Here is a 20,393-nt window from a genome sequence, read left to right on the forward strand (position 1 = left end):
GTTGGTTCTCTAACTATCTGCTCGAAGTAATTCTCGGACAAGGCAGTCAGGATAATGTCACAAGAGTCTCTGTCCCTGGCTCCAGTTCTGATTGTGTGACTATCCCATTCTATACCTGGTAGATTGAAGTCTCCCCCTATTACAATAGTATGATCACGAAACTTCTTCACGACGTTCTGCAGGTTCTCTCTGAGGTGCTCAACTACTACGGTTGTCATGAGGTGTTTTGTAAAAGATCAGGTTTGTACTAACTTTACTGTACTGACTGCAACAAGAGCTTTTCTTCAAACACCTAACTTCGACAGTGGCACAAATTTTGTTACACATTTGTATCTGACGAATCGACGAGCAGGGAGGGTAGTGGGGGCCGTAGCATACTAATCGTCTAGAGTTTCTCAGTGACGTCACGTACAGTGATACGGAGGCTGAGAAAGAATGGACAGTCAAGGCACCAGGAGAAGTGGGCATTAGTAAACTGTTTAAATAAGAACAGGAGTTCAGAAAATATATGGCAATCTGTCGCTGATAATTTGTTTATTGTAGATCTACATTTCAATCACTGTGTGGCTATTATGGATGTAGTAAGAAACAATGGTTGAAATCTAGATCTGCAATGAACAGATTAATAGTATTCTGATATTCTTCATGGGTTTGCAGCCAGATCATGTCGTTGTCCAGGCACAATATTTCAGCGGACCAGCTGGCCGCCATCTTCAGATGAGTTAATGCTAGTGCACTGCCTCGCCGGAACTGAATTCCAGCCACAACGACGGAAGCCTTTATACACCACAAACAGAGCATCGTGGGTGCGTGAGATGACGGGCAGTGCCTCCTGGTGGCAAGTAGACACGCAGTGCGCCGGTGGGAGAAGACGGCAGAAACGATAAATTGCAACAGCACTAGTTGGAAGAATCCAATGATCGAAAAGAAGACCGTTGTTGTTTAATGTCAGACAAAATCGGATTCCATATCTTACTTAGAGGAAAACCTTTATCCCTGTTAATAATATTACTGGATAATCTACCGTATTTACTCGAATGTAAACCGCACTCGAATCTAAGCCGCACCTGAAAAATGAGACTCGAAATCAAGGAAAAAAACATTTCCCGAATCTAAGCCACACCTTAAATTTGAGACTCGAAATTCAAGGGCAGAAACAAAGTTGGTCCATTGTAATATGAGACACAATTTAGGTCGAATGGTTGGCGATACAGCTACAGTAGTGTGGTTCGAGTCGTAAGATAAGCAGTTACGCTTTACCAGGTAGCCATTGCTATGCGTCAGGTGCTCCATCCATATTTATATGGGTACCGGTACCCTTCCTTTTTCACGTGCTTCATCTGGATTGAATTAATTGCTTATTTTTCTTTGATCTGTTAACTGCCGTTCTCTTTTATTATAGGTGTTTACGTCACTCTAAGCTGAAAACGTATTGTACTGTGTCATGCATTGTTTGCCGCATTCTGATAATGAGTGTTTCCGGCCTGTCGCCGCGCGCGGCATGGCTTACTTTTGTGTGTGCTACAACCGCCCCCCCCCCTTTTTTTTTTTTTTTTTTTTTTTAAAAAAAAAAAAAAGGAGAGGATCAACAAGAACCAGATAATAGACTGCGTATGGTAGATGATGTTCTGAACGAGAGTTTAGCGAAAATTTTTCTCCGTTTGAAAATCTTTGCACACGACTCTTTAGTACATAACATTCTGCACAGAAATTAGAGTCATCTTAGATTTAAAAATCTAGTCAATTGCCGTGCTTAATTTCTGACTGTATCACTATTAGGCATAAGAGTAATACGAATATGGACATGACATGATATGTACATTCTTCCGCGTTTGCTGTTGTCTCATCTAGTGTCTTAGTTTATTAGGCAGACAGGATTTAAATGAGATAGCAGCAAACACAAAACAATACATGGCAAAATGTTTATATTCATATTATTCTTATGATGAAGAGAATACTGCATGTGATTCACAATTCATAAAAGTTACTATTAGCAACCATATCTTCTCACAGGTAGGAAAAAATTCAGAACATAGAGTTGGCCATATTGACAAACATCCCGAACAGTCTTGCCAGTCGGATTTTCGTAGTACATTGAAAGACTGCTACATTCGAAGATGAACAATACGGAATTTGTATTTACTTCGTTGGATAATGTATGAAAATGCAGTGGTCAAAACTCGGGGCGGAGAAAAAAGCTCGTTTTCCACCTATTTTTAAAAAAATTTATTTAATGGCGCAGAGGTTTGGCGCCAGTATTTATCTTTGTGGCTGCAAAGCATGCCTGTGTAGTGCTACATATATTCGACGGCAGAAGTTAGTTGTGGCGGCACCTACTAACATTTTTCAGAACTTCCTCTTACGTTGCACTCGATTCTAAGCCACAGGCGGTTTTTTGGATTTCAAAAATCGGAAAAAAGTGCGGCTTAGATTACAGTAAATACGGTAATTTCAATGGATTCTTTAAGAACACATTTCCAATAGCGAGAAGCAGGAGAGATCAATTGTGTCTTGTCATACATCACCCTGTGTCCTTCATTAAGGCAATTTTCCGCCACTGCCGACTTCTCAGGCTGGAACAACCTAGTGTGCCGATGATGTTTCACGTACTGGTCCTGAATAGTTCAAATAGTTTGACCAATATACTTCTTTCCACAGTGACACAGAATTTCATAAACTCCGGGCCTCCTCAAGCCAAAATTATCTTTAACTGAGCCAAGAAGGGCTCTAGTCTTGGCCACCGGCGTAAAAACACTTTTACTATTATATTTTCTTAAAATTCTTGAAATTTTGGATGATATACTTCCCGCGCAAACGGTAAATAAGCAACAGCTTCAAAAGTATCCTCTATTGGCTCGTGTGACGGACCAAACTGAAGAGCACGGCATATTTGTTGTTCCGTATATCCATTCTGTTCAAAAACAATCTTCAAATGATCAAGTTCTTCTTTCAAATGTTCGTTGTCAGAAATGGCAAAAGCTCTTTCGACCAGAGTCCGCAAAACTCCACTACGTTGGTGTGGCGGATGACAGCTGGTTGCATGAAGATAGCAGTCAGTATGTCCAAAAGTCCCATCATCCTTTCTTTGCACTAAAACATCAAGAAATGGAAGTTTACCATCACTTTCAATTTCCATAGTAAATTTAATACTTGGATGTAGACAATTAAAATGATCTAAGAAGCGATGCAAAGCATCAATTCCATGTGGCAAAACCATAAAAATGTCGTCAACGTATCTAAAAAAAAACTTTGGTTTAAGAAACAAATTTTTGAGTGCCATGTCTTCAAAGTCTTCCATAAAAAGGTTGGCAACTATGGGGGAGAGTGGACTCCCCATAGCTACCCCATCAGTTTGCTCAAAATATACATCATCAAGAAGAAAATATGTTGAAGTCAACACATGACGACATAATTTGGTTTCCGTCGTCGTGGCTGGAATTCAGTTCCGGCGAGGCAGTGCACTAGCATTAACTCACCTGAAGACGGCGGCCAGCTGGTCCGCCGAAATATTGTGTCTGGATGACGACATGATCCAGCTGCAAACCCATGAAGGGTTGGGTTGGGTTGTTTGGGGAAGGAGACCAGACAGCGAGGTCATCGGTCTCATCAGGTTAGGGATGGACGGAGGAGGAAGTCGGCCGTGCCCTTTGAAAGGAACCTGGAGCGATTTAGGGAAATCAGAAAACCTAAATCAGGATGGCTGGACGCGGGATTGAACCGTCGTCCTCCCGAATGCAAGTCCAGTGTCTAACCACTGCGCCACCTCGGTCGGTTTTAAAACCCGTGAAGAATATCAGAAGTTATTACGCTGGGAAAATCTACAAAATCAGATTAATAGTAACTGATAGCCGAACATTTTCTCAGCTTTAAAGAAATGCAGTAGCCACACACACACACACATTCCATACTGAATTGAACCAGAGATTTCACATGTAAAAAGCTCAATATATTCAACAGGTGGGATACAGGTGGCACGCTCTAATGACAGCGTATTTGACACTGGCTGGTGGAGGAGTGACAATGGGTAAGTCGAGGTAGGTTGGGAAAGACAAATGCATGCTGTCGGTCCAGAGGCTGCGGAAAGAGAGAGAGAGAGAGAGAGAGAGAGAGAGAGAGAGAGAGAGAGAGAGAGAGACTCACAATCTGCCCACATCCTCTGGCATCAGCCTTGACATTTTTCCCAAGTCCCCTATCTGTTGCTGACGGCACCATTCGCAAACCGTGGGCTGTCAGCAATCCTAACAGCTGCTAATCACTTCTAGCGTGAAATACAGGTTGGCCCTGATAACATGTAGGCCCTATGAAGTGTACAGAGTACGTATATTTCTATTGAACATGAAAGAAAATGTTCAGTTGTCAATAACTTCCCAATAACTTCTCCAGTTGGTCACTCTGAAGGGGTGGTGGCCTGTACAATTGCAAAACTTCAGAATATAACACAAATGTAAAACTGCAGTATATTAGTAAAAACTAAATTACCATTAATCTGTATTGCAGATGTCAGAAGAATACTCGCACGGTTCCTGCAAATTAGAAATCTGATTATCTGACGTTAAGCAAAGGCAATATGAATGAGGGCATATTAGAGCAAGAGTGTAATAATGTGATCAATAACAATAGTAAAACTGGAAGTAGTAAACAACACAGTGCTACCATCAGTTTTGCCATCTCCACGGCAACTATTAGTTCACATCATATGACCATTACGGTGACTACAATATCGTATACTCACACACACGTTATCAAAGTATCGGGACCCATGCAGCTGTGTGTTGTTTTGCACAGGGATGTTATTGTAATGAAACTGTTGAAAGATATTAAAATCTTCAAAATATCAGACCACAGTGGGAAAAATACGGATTTCCAGAAAGTTCATAAATATAATTACATACTACACTATATATACTAAAGAGACAGATTACTGTTACAACACATGACTTTGTCAGTGACCTAAGCCTATACCTCGATCCACGCTACACATCAGTCTGTGCCAACAACCCATACTCCATAAAACTAGTGCCAACAGTGAACTCATCGGTCAAAGCATGGCAGCTTTATCCCAAACTGCACTACAACCTTGAAATCGGTTGAGAAGACTGGCACATTAAGGTAGCAGCAAAATACATAACATTTCTCCAATGAAATCTGTTTATAAATTGGTGATATAGCGACACAGTCACTTAGCAGCCTTCCAATGGCAACAGGCTGCGTTGTTCGATCATCAAGTGTACAGAGAGGTCATCAGTTATGGTGAACCCGTCATTTATTAATTACTTAAATTCGTTTCAGTCAGGAGATTAACTTACACTTATAAGACCCGGGGCACCGACAACTTCTCCAGTCTCGTTGACCCAAAGGTGACTGACAGCAGGCACGACACGGAGAATGGGTTTCTCCAAGGGAAACTCTGGTCCTAATATCACGTGCAGAGCCATCTGGTGGTCTCCTGAGACAAAGTCCACACGATATTCCACATCGGCGTGCACTTCTGTTACACTGAAACACAGAAGGTCAAATATAAACTAGATGTCTCTCCACATGGGACTTTTTGTTCCAACCACCAGTTTTTCAATCTTCTCCACTGTGACTAACATCGACAATCTCACAATTTGCTTTCTTTATTTGCTGAACTTTCCCCTCTTTTTGTAATATGAAATGCATACAGAATTATTAGGCCTCAGCCGTGACACAAGTAGTTACACTCAGAGTTGTGCTGAGTACATGTCACCACAAACGTCATTCAAATTTCATTTGTAGCCTAAATTTGTCCTCCAAAAAGGGAGCACACGTAGAGCTGGACCAATTGGCAGGTCGACAGAAGCGTCCGATCCCATGCGTCGGCTTTGACACACGATGTAAGGGTGTTGTCGTGTGTGACGTCATGATGGCGCGGAGTTTGCTTTGTGAGTGTGGCGTGTTTGTAGATGTCGTCGTGTTGTGGTTTGTTGTGCTCTCTGGTGGTATGTTCAGGGTTTTCATTTGTGTGGCGTAATGGGCTCAGTTTGCTTTTGCTCCTTATCCAGCATTGTTAGAGTGTCGACTGTGTTTGTAGTGGTATTCGTTTCAGTGAGTTAACGATTTTGTGTGAAGGTTAATTTAGTGTTGTTCACTGTACATCATGTGGTAATTTTAGTAAAATTAATCGGTTGTTGTTTTTGTTCAGGAATGGATATGACGGATAAAATTAACAGTGTGCAGTTCAAGGGAAGTGTCGATCCCAATGTGTGGTTGTGTATGTTGGTATTGGTATCGGGAGATGTTTTTGAGCTATATAGGCCAAGGGAAGTGTTTGATCCTAATTTATGGGATCGGGAGATGCTGTTAAGCTATATAGGTCAAGGGAAGTGTCCGATTCCAGATGATATTGTGTTTAGTGGTATTTGGGAAGTTTCGCGATGTCAGTTTTTTTCGTCTTTTTGTGTGGTTTTGTATGGGGGTGGGTGTCTAAATTTGTTTATATTTAGTTTGCTCCCCACCCAAAAACACCACATGACATTAGTGTCATTAGGCTTTTTGTGGAAAGTGTGTGTGTTTGTTTTTAGATGTATTTTCATCCTCATAATGTGTACGTAACGACTTTATATGCACCATATTGGAATCGTGGTTTATGGTCATTTCAGCCATATTTGTGATGTCATGGGTCAAAGCAGATGGGCAGGATTGGATGCTTCTGTATTTCCCAATTGGCTGTGAAGGCAACTTAATTGAAAGTAACAACTGTTCATTCCCCATGATACTGACTGTACATATACATCAGTGGACTCAAATGTGGCAAAAAGTATTGCACCTGTGGAACAACATTGTGTGACAATACATCTTGTGGAGGGGAACATGTAACATGATTATATCTGGAAGAGAGTGATAGTACATTATGGGAACAAAATTCTGTTTACGAGAGGTGTTATCAGTTTGCAGCTAGAGAACAGTGAGGGTAAACTCTTGCGGCTGCTATCAATACGAATGAACATCAAGTATGTTCAACAGGTTGTCCATATGAACTATCACGTAATATAACCGGTAAGTGAGATATGACACTGTACGTGAAAATCAATGACAGCAATGTGGAGATAACTATGTGCATGCTGCTACTCTTCCACAAATTGTGTGCAATTTGACGCCATGCCTATCATATTAAATTACAGGTTCGCACACAATATAATATACAAACACATATGTTGTGTCAAGTGTTAAGCTTTTAAGTGATTGACTGTTACATATGATAACACACATTTTGCATCTGGGAATAGAGGAATGACACGGGGTATAACTGAAGGTTACCTGGAAAAAAAAAAGAAAAAAAAAGGTATTTTACCTAACACCTGACTTCAACAGAAACAGAAATGAGTGTGAATATCAGAAATGATTTAAAACAGAGAACACACATTTAGTATACTGCCTATTTTTCAATATACGAGGTGCTATCCAAAATTTTCGGGGCTGGTGCTGCCATCTGTTGAAAACCTTAACCATCACCCACGAGGTAGTTCCCATCCACATGTACGCACCTGACCCAGCGCTTCCGCCATTGGTGAAACGTTTTCTGCAAATCCTGAGGGTGTTTATCACCACCAGTGATGCTATTACGGACACACAACACCGTGATTCCAATACAACATTAATTTTATTTCTCTCCAAGGCACGTACATCATGGAATATAAAACATTAATTCAAGGATAATCAATATTTCCAGAGCGTCTATAATTACAAATATCAACCCGCAACACCCTCCCCACCCTGGTCAACTTCTAGAGGAATGACCAGTTGAACGGGACGTGAGATTACGGATCCTTCTGAAGTGCGTAAGGTTACAGTTCATATTTTCCCATCTCTTCCTTCACGAAGATCTTCTATCCGCGCCTTCCTCCACATGTGTCGTGGACGAACACCCTCTTGTAGAAGAATGACATCACCCAGCTGGAGTCTTCCTAAACCTGGCCTTGGTTGATGAGTTTCATGGAAGTTTTTGAGCAGGATCAGATATTCTTTCTTCCACCTGTTCCAGAAGTGTTCTACCATCTTCTGCAGCCTTTGAAATTCCTTGGACAAGTCCTTTCTAACTGGTGATTCTGGGCCAGTAGGTAGTGTTGTGAGTCGATCACCTACAAAGAAATGTGTGGGCGTCAGTGGCTCAGATTCCTCTCCCCCTTGCGTAATTGGTCTAGAGTTTAGTGCTGCTTCTATGCTGACCAGGATTGTGTTGAGACCGTCTTCGTCCAACTGTGATTGTCCTAAATCGTTTCTCAGGCAGCGTTTGACAGATCCCACCATCCATTCCCAGAATCCTCCCCACCAAGGCGCGTGTGGGGCGATGAATTTCTAAGTGATGGCTTGCCGGGCGAGGTACTTGTGCGTCTTGCTTGCCATGAGAGCCTGCCAGAGCTCCTTCAGCTCTAAGTGCGTGGCACGGAAGGTAGTAGCGTTATCAGTGTAAATTGTGCTGGGCACTCCTCGTCTTCCGACAAACCGTTGTAGGACTTGAAGAAATCTGTCAGTTAACATATCTGAGCTTAGTTCCAGGTGTACGGTTCGTGTTGTTGCGCATGTGAATAGAGCAACATACGCTTTCATCATAATATGTCCTTGTCTGACGTATAATGGACCAGCAAAGTCAATACCTGTTACTATAAATGGTTTCAGTAGTGAAACTCGTTCAGCTGGTAATGGAGCCTCAGTTTGTTGAACAACGTGAGCTTTCACCATCTTACACGGTAGGCAACGGTGTAGAACACGTTTAATTGCCTGTCGAGCTCTAAGGATCCAAAATTCTGTTCTCAGTTCAGATAACACTATGTTTACTCCGAGGTGATGCAAACGAATGTGAGTCTGCTGGATCAGTAAATGTGTGAAATGATGATGTCCATCGAGAAGAATCGAGTGGCATTGATCTCTGGTTAATTCTGCAAACTGCAGCCGTCCACCGAGACGAATAAGACCGTTATCCAAGAATGGGTTGTAGCGAGCTATCTGAGAATTACGTGGTAGAGGCATGTTGTTGTATAGTGCATGCAGTTCGAGCGCAAAATGTTGCTGTTGAACAACTTTAATCCAGTAAGTGCGTGCTTCGCCCAAATCTGATACTGTTAGTTCTCCAGATGTTCTGTTTTCTTTCAATAAGTGCCATTTAAAGCGAAGTACCCATCCTTTAACTCTTAACAGCTTGAAGTAGCTACTGTATCGTGTAGCTGTTAAAATAGGAATCGTCGTTCGTACCATGAGGACTTGGTCTGTTAATTTCTTCTTTTCTTGCAAGGAGTGCTCTTCCATCTGTAAAATACAACAATCTATTTGAATCCTCTCTAGAGTGTCGAACCGACAGCCTTTCAACTTGAGTTTCAGTTTAGGGAATAATGGGAAGTCGCAAGGTGCCAAAGCTGGCGAGTACGGTGGGTGGGGTACAACTGCCAACTTGTTTTTTTGCCAAAAAGGTCCTGGTGAGCAAGGACGTGTGACAGGGCACATTGTCGTGATGCAGCAGCCAGTTCCCTTGACGCCAAAGTTCCAGCCGTCGTCACTGCAGGTTTTCACGGAGCCATCGTAAAATGTCACAGTAGTAAGTGGAATTCACTGTTTGGTTGAGTGGGTCGAATTCTTTGTGCACAACTCCATTGGCATCAAAGAAAACGATGATCATGTTCCTCACTTTGCTCTTCACCTGTCTCGCTTTTTTGGGTCTTGGAGAGCCCGGGTTCTTCCACTGGGAGGATTGTTGCTTTTTCTCTGGGTCATAACCATAAATCCAGCTCTTGTCACTGGTGATCAGATGCAGTCTGACGAAGGTCCGTGCACACTGCAACATACTGTGCCTTCTGTTCAGCATTCGAGATCCTTGGCACAAATTTTGTAGCGACACGATGCCTGCCCAGTTCATCAGTCAACATTTGTTGACATGTCCCATAACCAATACCCACTTCATCCGCAAGGTCTCGAATGGTTCGACGCCGATCCGCACGAACCAATTGTTGATGTTTGGCAACAATGTCTGGCATTGTGCGGCCCACGGGCCTTGCAGTGTGAGCATCATCTTCGACGTCTGTACAGCCAGCCATGAACCGAGCATGCCACTCAAACGCATGCATATTGCTCAAGCTCTGTCCCCCAAACACTTCTTGAATCACTGAAAGGGTTTCCGTAGCACTTTTCCCGAGATTCGCACAAAATTTGATACACACGCGCCGTTCTGCTTGCGAATGCATCGTAAAATCACAACACACCAAATACAAAGTAGTATGGAAATAGAAATTCTTCCAATCCATACGTGGCATACAGCAAACCAGTGCTTAAGAGTACTGGTTATAAACAGTCTTGGTTGCAAGTTTGGTTTTTTATTTTTCAACGAGAAGTTTCGCCTTATTTAGGCATCTTCAGGTTATCTTTTCCAAATGGACGCGAGAGGCAGCAAGATCTGCATAACGCGTTCCCATTCACAGGAGTGAGTAACAGAGTAAGATGGGGGCTCAGGTAGTTATGCTGATCTTGCTGCCTCTCGCGTCCATTTGGAAAAGATAACCTGAAGATGCCTAAATAAGGCGAAACTTCTCGTTGAAAAATAAAAAACTAAACTTGCAACCAAGATTATTTTTAACCAATACTAGTATGGAAATAACTGTGGACATGCAAAACGTCCTCCCAACTCAATGCCACTCCGCACACTGACTCTTCTGATATGCAGCTCTCGCCACCTAGCGGTGCAAAGATCTACTACTCCTACTTTCCAGATGGCAGCACCAGCCCTGAAAATTTTGGATTCCAACTCGTAATTCCAATGATTAAGACATTTTTGTGAAGGTGTACCATTATTTTCATACATTCTCCAGAAATATGTAGTACTTAGTTCTAGAGACAAGTAATGAAGGTTCCAAGCAGTTCTCCCTTTTCATATTAAATGCCATTTGCCCAAATACTTACTATTGTGCAGCAGCATGATTCTCAAGCACATGTCTTTAAGCTTGATTTGAAAGGATCTATGTAGCCTTCGCCACAATATGCAATGGCCTAGATGGTAGTACTCTGTCTTATGGTTTCTTACAATTGTTTACACTGTAGCTTACATCTAGGGATTTCTGTTGTAAATCCACTCAGTTCTGCTTTCCTTGCAAACAAATACGAGGTGTCATGTATGGGTGAATCACAAAGAGCACTTAATATTAAACGTCATCCTACATTGTCTGGAATCTTTCATCAATACTTGGGCTGTCAGTACTAACTGAACAAGTAACTCCTAAGTTCTCTCTGTGACTTTAAGGAAATGCCGAAAATTTGTGTGCATCATCATTGGATCTAAATGCAAGCTCTATTATTGCGGGACGAGAAATTGCATCAACGAGTAAATCACATGTTACTAAAAATGCCCAATTCTTTTAGATCCTTCGAACAGTTACATATTATGATGGTGTCAAGAGCATGGTAAAGTTCGTGTCCTCTGCTGTCACCGAATTCGCAAGGCAATGTCAAGAGCATGGTTAGGTTCGTGTCCTCTGCTGTCACCGAATTCGCAAGGCAAGCAAAATGATGGATGAATAGACACCGAGAAAGAAACTAACACTATAGTACGTGCAACAGCTGAATACGTTGCAGTTTTCTCTGTAATGAACTTAATGTTTGTTGTGAATTCTTTAAAATAAAGTGAGAACTTACTTAGCGTTGAAGATTTTCAGTGTGTCAATTTGCCTCTTTCGCTTTAAAGAGGCATTATCTGAATCTGCGCCGTATAACCTGGATATCATTTAAATGCCTTCGTAAATAAACATGCACAGTTTGCTACTCGGCACTCGCCTTGTAGCGCTAAGGCAAAGGTACAAACAGCTAAACGTCAACAGCTGCTGCAGCGCAATAGCATCTATGACTTAGAAACAAATAACATTTCTTACAATATCTGAAGAAAATATTTTATTTACTTTCTATAAGTATACAGGAGAAGTAATTGATCACCAATATATAGGGTGGTCGAGTACAAAGCTAATATATTGTGTACCTCCGGCCTAAGATTAAGCAAATCTATGCAGGTGCGCAATCTTTGGCTCACCGTGTTAGTGTGTTGTTTTGTGTAGACTGGAGGAGACGTGTGTATGAAAAAGTGAAGTAGTTATAGTTAAATCTGAAAAATGCCATCGATAGACGTGTTAGCCCCCCCTCCGCCACCTCCACCGCCGCCACCGGCCCCGGAGGTGCAACAAGAAACTGATACAACTCCATCAACACAACCAATCGTTGGGATTATTTATCCACCTCCAGAGGTGAGAAGTATCCTTTCATGGCGGAAATTGATCGTTTTGTTACAGGTTTTTGGAATAATGATTCATGTTCGAGTTTTCCTTAATATTATTTTCCAGATATTGTTGACAAAACTGCTAGCTTTGTTGCCAGAAACGGACCAGAATTCGAAGCTAGGATTAGGCAAAATGAGATTGGAAACCCCAAGTTTAACTTTCTAAACTTTGGAGATCCATATCATGCATACTACCAGCATAAGGTCAAAGATTTCAGAGAAGGTAGAGGTAAGTCACTGTGGAAACATTAATTTGTAAATTAATGTTGCTTAGGTATTGAAGGCAGTCCATGTGAAATTTAACTGCTAGTCTGTTACTTGGAAACGCAGATTGATAAAATTTCTGCACTCACAATATAGTTTTCTACATGGAAAAACCCTAAACTAACTTTTTTTTCGTAAAATTGTGTGATTTTTGACACTTTTTGAAACCCTAAAACATACGCATCACTTCTTTAACTATTTGACTTTCAGGCTTAAAATTTGTATTGTTTTATTCAGTTTCTTTTGAAGCTGTTAAAAAGCATGCTACTTGACTCTTCATAAAATGCAGAATTTTCTCGAACACTTTTTTTTTTTTTTTTTTTTTTTTTTCAGAAATTGGAATTATTCATTGTTCTAAAAAACGCTGTGTTAGTATTTGGTATTCCAGTGGGAACACATCAAAATGAATTTTATTTTGTTAGTTATTCAGCATCCAGTGTGTAGTTTCTTTGGACGTGTTCCTAGGTTGTTATGAAAAACTAAAATGATGAAAAGCAAATAACATTGTCAAATCATTGTTATATTTGGTTTAGGAAGCGGGTATTTATTAGATTGTGGTATGGTAGGCTATAATTTAAATTTTATATTCATATCTGGTTTTACCTGAAAAACTGTGAAAATATTTTAATACAGGTTTCAAAAACAATGTATAATGTATCGTATCAGAATATTTTAATATACATCATAGTTTAACGGAATGGACAGTGTCTTGACAGGATGATATAAGATGAACATCAGTAAAAGCAAAACGAGGATAATAGAATGTAGTCAAATTAAATCGGGTGATGCTGCCGGAATTAGATTAGGAAATGAGGCACTTAAAGTAGTAATGGAGTTTTGCTATTTTTGGAGCAAAATAACTGATGATGGTCGAAGTAGAGACGATATAAAATGTAGATTGGCAATGGCAAGGAAAGTGTTTCTGAAGAAGAGAAATTTGTTAACATTGAATATAGATTTAAGTGTCAGGAAGTCATTTCTGAAAGTATTTGTATGGAAGTGAAACATGGATGATAAATAGTTTGGACAAGAAGAGAATAGAAGCTTTCGAAATGTGGTGCTACAGAAGAATGCTGAATATTAGATGGGTAGATCACATAACTAATGAGGAGGTATTAAATAAAATTGGGGAGAAGTGGAGTTTGTGGCACAACTTGGCAAGAAGAAGGGACCGGTTGGTAGGACATGTTCTGAGGCATCAAGGGATCACCAATTTAGTATTGGAGTGCAGCGTGGAGGGTAAAAATCGTAGAGGGAGACCAAGAGATGAATACACTAAGCAGATTGAGAAGGATGTAGGCTGCAGTAGGTACTGGGAGATGAAGCAGCCTGCACAGTATAGAGTAGCATGGAGAGCTGCATCAGACCAGGCTCTGGACTGAAGACCACAACAACTACAACAACATCATAGTAACACGCAGTTAATAATAAAGTCTACATATAATTTACTTAACTGAACTTTTATTTTACATGCACTCCGTCTTCAGGCCACAAGTGGACCATCCGACCGCCGTGTCATCCTAAGATGAGGATGCGGAAGGGAGGGGCGTGTGGTCAGCACACCGCTCTCCCGGTCGTTATGATGGCTTTCTTTGACCGGTGCCGCTTCTATTCGGTCGAGTATCTCCTCAATTGGCATCACGAGGCTAAGTGCACCCCGAAAAATGGCAACAGCGCATGACGGCTGAATGGTTACCCATCCAAGTGCCTGCCACGCCCGACAGCGCTTAACTTCGGTGTTCTCACGGGAACCAGTGTAGCCACTGCAGCAAGGCCGTTGCCTTTATTTTACAGATACACCAATATTAATTTATGTTACTTAATTATTGGTGAAGCTGTTTCTATTTAAGATTTGTGTTATTTGACTGCCTTGTAATGAGAAACTTTCTACTTATCTACAACTAGAGAAACTTTATGGTGATCCATTTTCAGTTTTATTGGTGTCTAAAGTTGTATATCGCAATACATATTGAATGAAACAGTGGAACCTCCAGGTACCAACAGCCACAAATCAGGAAAAGATAGATTGCTACTTCTGTAAAGACAGCATGCCTAAGTTGCAGATAGGCACAATTAAGACACTTATCCATAACCTTATTGTCACAACCTTCTAAAAAACAGAGAGAAAAACACACAAACTTCATTCACACAAGGAAGCACATCTCACACACACGTGACTGCCAACTCTGGCAGCTCAGGTCAGATTTGATGGTCACGTGTGCATGAGGTGTTCTTGCATGTGGGAATGAATGGTGTGTATTCCTCTATTTCTGACAAAGGCTGTGGCCAAAAGCATATGTTGAAGTTTTTTTTTTCCAATTGTACGTATCTGCAGCATAATATGTCGTCTTTACAATGAATTGTAATGTATCTTTTTCTACATTGTTAATATATTAATTTCCACGACTTATTCTTCTTTGTATTACAACACATTTATTTCCAACATAATATTTGAGGTTTTACACATCTTCAGCTGACAGTCCCGGTGTTCTTGCAGTGGCAGTTGTGGTGGTGTTGTGTACAAGTGTGAATGTTTCACAAACTTCAGGTTTATGTGCTACCAGGAGCTGAAAAGGGAGAAGAGTGTGTGTGTGTGTGTGTGTGTGTGTGTGTGTGTGTGTGTCTATATATATATATATATATATATATATATATATATATATATATATGTCTAAAAAGAAAGATGATGAAACTTACCAAACAAAAGCGCTGGCAGGTCGATAGACACACAAACAAACACAAACATACACACAAAATTCTAGCTTTCGCAACCAATGGTTGCCTCGTCAGGAAAGAGGGAAGGAGAAGGAAAGACAAAAGGATATGGGTTTTAAGGGAGAGATGTGTGTGTGTGCGAGTGTATACCTGTCCTTTTTTCCCCCTAAGGTAAGTCTTTCCGCTCCCGGGATTGGAATGACTCCTTACCCTCTCCCTTAAAACCCATATCCTTTTGTCTTTCCTTCTCCTTCCCTCTTTCCTGACGAGGCAACCATTGGTTGCGAAAGCTAGAATTTTGTGTGTATGTTTGTGTTTGTTTGTGTGTCTATCGACCTGCCAGCGCTTTTGTTTGGTAAGTTTCATCATCTTTCTTTTTAGACATATTTTTCCCACGTGGAATGTTTCCCTCTATTATATATATATATATATATATATATATATAAAAACAAAGATGATGTGACTTACCAAACGAAAGCGCTGGCAGGTCGATAGACCCACAAACAAACACAAACATACACACAAAATTCAAGCTTTCGCAACAAACTGTTGCCTCAACAGGAAAGAGGGAAGGAGAGGGAAAGACGAAAGGATGTGGGTTTTAAGGGAGAGGGTAAGGAGTCATTCCAATCCTGGGAGCAGAAAGACTTACCTTAGTGGGAAAAAAGGACAGGTATACACTCGCGCGTGCGCACACACATATCCATCCACACATATACAGACACAAGCAGACATATTTAAAGACAAAGAGTTTGGGCAGAGATGTCAGTCGAGGCGGAAGTGCAGAGGCAAAGATGTTGTTGAATGACAGGTGAGGTATGAGTGGCGGCAACTTGAAATTAGCGGAGATTGAGGCCTGGTGGGTAACGGGAAGAGAGGGTATATTGAAGAGCAAGTTCCCGTCTCCGGAGTTTGGATAGGTTGGTGTTGGTGGGAAATATCCAGATAACCCGGATGGTGTAACACTGTGCCAAGATGTGCTGGCCGTGCACCAAGGCATGTTTAGCCACAGGGTGATCCTCATTACCAACTAACACTGTCTGCCTGTGTCCATTCATGCGAATGGACAGTTTGTTGCTGGTCATTCCCACATAGAATGCATCACAGTGTAGGCAGGTCAGTTGGTAAATCACGTGGGTGCTTTCACACATGGCTCTACCTTTGATCATGTACACCTTCCGGGTTACGGGACTGGAGTAGGTGGTGGTGGGAGGGTGCATGGGACAGGTTTTACACCGGGGGCAGTTACAAGGATAGGAGCCAGAGGGTAGGGAAGGTGGTTTGGGGATTTCATAGGGATGAACTAACAGGTTACGAAGGTTAGGTGGACGGCGGAAAGACACTCTTGGTGGAGTGGGGAGGACTTCATGAAGGATGGATCTCATTTCAGGGCAGGATTTGAGGAAGTCGTATCCCTGCTGGAGAGCCACATTCAGAGTCTGGTCCAGTCCCGGAAAGTATCCTGTCACTGGTGGGGCACTTTTGTGGTTCTTCTGTGGGAGGTTCTGGGTTTGAGGGGATGAGGAAGTGGCTCTGGTTATTTGCTTCTGTACCAGGTCTGGAGGGTAGTTGTGGGATGTGAAAGTTGTTTTCGGATTGTTGGTGTAATGGTTCAGGGATTCCGGACTGGAGCAGATTTGTCTGCCACAAAGACCTAGGCTGTAGGGAAGGGACCATTTGATGTGGAATGGGTGGCAGCTGTCATAATGGAGGTACTGTTGCTTTTTGGTGGGTTTGATGTGGACGGACGTGTGAGCTGGCCATTGGACAGATGGAGGTCAACGTCAAGGAAAGTGGCGTGGGATTTGGAGTAGGACCAGGTGAATCTGATGGAACCAAAGGAGTTGAGGTTGGAGAGGAAACTCTGGAGTTCTTCTTCACTGTGAGTCCAGATCATGAAGATGTCATCAATAAATCTGTACCACTCCACCAAGAGTGTCTTTCCGCCGTCCACCTAACCTTCGTAACCTGTTAGTTCATCCCTATGAAATCCCCAAACCAGCTTCCCTACCCTCTGGCTCCTATCCTTGTAACCGCCCCCGGTGTAAAACCTGTCCCATGCACCCTCCCACCACCACCTACTCCAGTCCTGTAACCCGGAAGGTGTACACGATCAAAGGCAGAGCCACGTGTGAAAGCACCCACATGATTTACCAACTGACCTGCCTACACTGTGACGCATTCTATGTGGGAATGACTAGCAACACACTGTCCATTCGCATGAATGGACACAGGCAGACAGTGTTTGTTGGTAATGAGGATCCCCCTGTGGCTAAACATGCCTTGGTGCACGGCCAGCACATCTTGGCATAGTGTTACACCATCCGGGTTATCTGGATACTTCCCACCAACACCAACCTATCCGAACTCCGGAGATGGGAACTTGCTCTTCAATATACCCTCTCTTCCCGTTACCCACCAGGCCTCAATCTCCGCTAATTTCAAGTTGCCGCCACTCATACCTCACCTGTCATTCAACATCTTTGCCTCTGCACTTCCGCCTCGACTGACATCTCTGCCCAAACTCTTTGTCTTTAAATATGTCTGCTTGTGTCTGTATATGTGTGAATGGATATGTGTGTGTGTGTGCGCGAGTGTATACCCGTCCTTTTTTCTCACTAAGGTAAGTCTTTCCGCTCCCGGGATTGGAATGACTCCTTACCCTCTCCCTTAAAACCCACATCCTTTCGTCTTTCCCTCTCCTTCCCTCTTTCCTGATGAGGCAACAGTTTGTTGCGAAAGCTTGAATTTTGTGTGTATGTTTGTGTTTGTTTGTTTGTGTGTTTGTTTGTTTGTGTGTCTGTTGACCTTCCAGCACTTTCATTTGGTAAGTCACATCATCTTTGTTTTTAGATATATTTTTCCTACGTGGAATGTTTCCCTCTATTATAACGATCTTTGTTTTTAGATATATTTTCCCCACGTGGAATGTTTCCCTCTATTATATATACTTATTTCACAAAATTGTGGTTTGGAAACAAAACTGAATCTGTCATTTAATTAATACAGTATACAGGAAGTCGTTTCTGAAAGTATTTATATGGAGTGTAGCCATGTATGGAAGTGAAACAGGGATGATAAATAGTTTGAACAAGAAAAGAATAGAAGCTTTTGAAATGTGGTGCTACAGAAGAATGCTAAGATTAGATGGTTAGATCACACAACTAATGAGGAGGTACTGAATAGAATTGGGGAGAAGAGGAGTTTGTGGCACAACTTGACAAGAAGAAGGGACCGGTTGGTAGCACATGTCCTGAGGCATCAAGGGATCACAAATTTAGCATTGGAGGGCAGTGTGAAGGGTAAAAATCGTAGAGGGAGACCAAGAGATGAATACACTAAGCAGGTTCATAAGGATGTAGGCTGCAGTAGGTACTGGGAGATGAAGATGCTTGCACAGGATAGAGTAGCATGGAGAGCTGCATCAAACCAGTCGCAGGACTGAAGACCACAATAACAACAACAATGCAATATTTAACCAGAGGGAACTGTTGAATCAATTAAAATGAAAGTATGAAATATTTTTGGACAGTCAATTTATATGGATATGAAAAAGGAGGAGCTAGTCCACAAAGATGTGTAAATAAAATATTTTCTTCTTTTTCTGTTCTTGGTAGCACACAAGAGGTCCATCATCTACTGCCATAAGCACAAGCAAGAAATCCTACAATCTGTTCAAAAGGCAAACCAGTTAAATGTGAATTTTGAACCATGGTGCAACTCAGCATTTTTTCACATCAACAAACATTATAAGAGGTGGGAGTAGTGATGCGTGACAGGGATCCTAGAATTGACTAGGGATCAAACCCAAGACCTTTGGGTCATTCCACGTCAGGTAGCCTAAATTTAGACAAGCTCACCACTCAACCATCTCCTATTTTGATGGCTCTCCAATTTGCAGGCTTGTCATTAATAGGTTTTAAGACAACTACATGCTTGGTTTATTTAGGTGACGATATTGTATTCTCCAGAACAATTCAGGAATATTCCAAATGGTGAAGGAGTGTGTTGTTGTGATTACAAAGAGCGCATTTGAATTCAAAGTTGGAAAAATGTTATTTTGCAGTACTTAAGTCATATCAGTTCAGCTGGGGCGAAACCAGATCAGTGATTAACAGAAGCTGTCGTAATTTTCCTGGAATTACAGTGTTTCCAGGGCCTTGCAAAATAACAGTATTTTCATCAAGGATTATGCTATAATAACTAAACAATTCACAGAATTGTTTAAAAAAGGAGTAACTTTCCAATGGGCTACAGTGCCTGCAATGTAACGGGTCAAAGGTGTTTGAGAAATTCTTCCTAATTTTTTAAAAACCTTTTATAATGTGTGATGCAATCAAAGTCACTGTAGGATGCAGTTTAAGTCAGGAACATGCAGGCAAAGAGAAACCAATCAGTTACATCTGTTGTCAATTCAAGAAGGCTGAAATTAATTACAGTACAATGGAGTAGGAATTATTAGTCTTGGTGTTTTATTATTTTAATCGCATTTATTACTAAGACCAAGGCCAAAGTTTACAAAAAAAATGTCATTTCTGACTTTAAGGATTTAGATGTTCATAAAATGTCTGGAGGCTCAGCGGTAAAGTGCTAGACTACAAATCCAAAGGGGTCATTCCAAGTCAAGTGGCCTAAGGGTCCCCACTCGACCGTCTCCAATTTCGATGAAATTTTTGCAGGATGTACATACAGACCTCACATGAAGCACTGCCAAATTTCAGCTTCATAAGTAGTATGGTGCGGCCACTAGTCACCTTTTCGTAAAGGCTCGTTTTTTGGCATTGCGACTGACACGAATAAATGGTCAAGTTTGTTTTACCATTGTTCAGCATCGGCGACCTCTGGTGGCCACCCGGAGCACGCTACTGAAAATGCGCGATGTGTGTCGTCGTAGTGACGGTGGCAGTGTAGCGATGTACAGGTTGTTACGTACGCAATTTGTCGGAATCGTGGAGAATGGCTCCCTTGCCTGGCATTCCTCGCTTCTGTTTGGTGCGAGTGCTACCAAAACGATTTGCGTCTTCACCTGTTTGGACAATTTGTGATCGATAGTCCGTTAGACCCTGGTGCAGAGTCCTTGCGACTGCTATGGCTTTGTAAATTTTTTTGTCACGTTCCTTTCTTCTGCCAAATGCTCATCATTTGTCAC

General features: G+C 41.7%; 2 protein-coding genes across 3 annotated transcripts in view; one reads left to right on the plus strand and one right to left on the minus strand.

The window, feature by feature from the left end:
• LOC126428470 (vacuolar protein sorting-associated protein 37A) overlaps window positions 1–11,800 on the minus strand; it is a 70,639-nt gene extending 58,839 nt beyond the window's left edge. The window contains exons 1-2 of the mRNA XM_050090405.1: window positions 11,635–11,800; window positions 5,307–5,496 (exon numbers count right to left, since the gene is read on the minus strand). Of these exons, the coding sequence (XP_049946362.1) occupies window positions 5,307–5,496; window positions 11,635–11,723 (279 nt within the window). The 5' untranslated portion in view covers window positions 11,724–11,800. The remainder of the gene's footprint in view (window positions 1–5,306; window positions 5,497–11,634) is intronic.
• Window positions 11,801–12,018: 218 nt separating this feature from the next.
• The window catches only part of LOC126428466 (splicing factor 3A subunit 1), a 96,549-nt gene continuing 88,174 nt past the window's right edge, over window positions 12,019–20,393 (plus strand). For both annotated transcript variants that reach the window (XM_050090399.1, XM_050090400.1), the window contains exons 1-2: window positions 12,019–12,240; window positions 12,330–12,494. In XM_050090399.1, coding sequence (XP_049946356.1) covers window positions 12,102–12,240; window positions 12,330–12,494 — 304 coding nt within the window. In that variant the 5' untranslated portion in view covers window positions 12,019–12,101. The remainder of the gene's footprint in view (window positions 12,241–12,329; window positions 12,495–20,393) is intronic.

This window comes from Schistocerca serialis, chromosome 12, assembly GCF_023864345.2.
Source record: "Schistocerca serialis cubense isolate TAMUIC-IGC-003099 chromosome 12, iqSchSeri2.2, whole genome shotgun sequence".
Lineage (NCBI taxonomy): Eukaryota > Metazoa > Arthropoda > Insecta > Orthoptera > Acrididae > Schistocerca > Schistocerca serialis.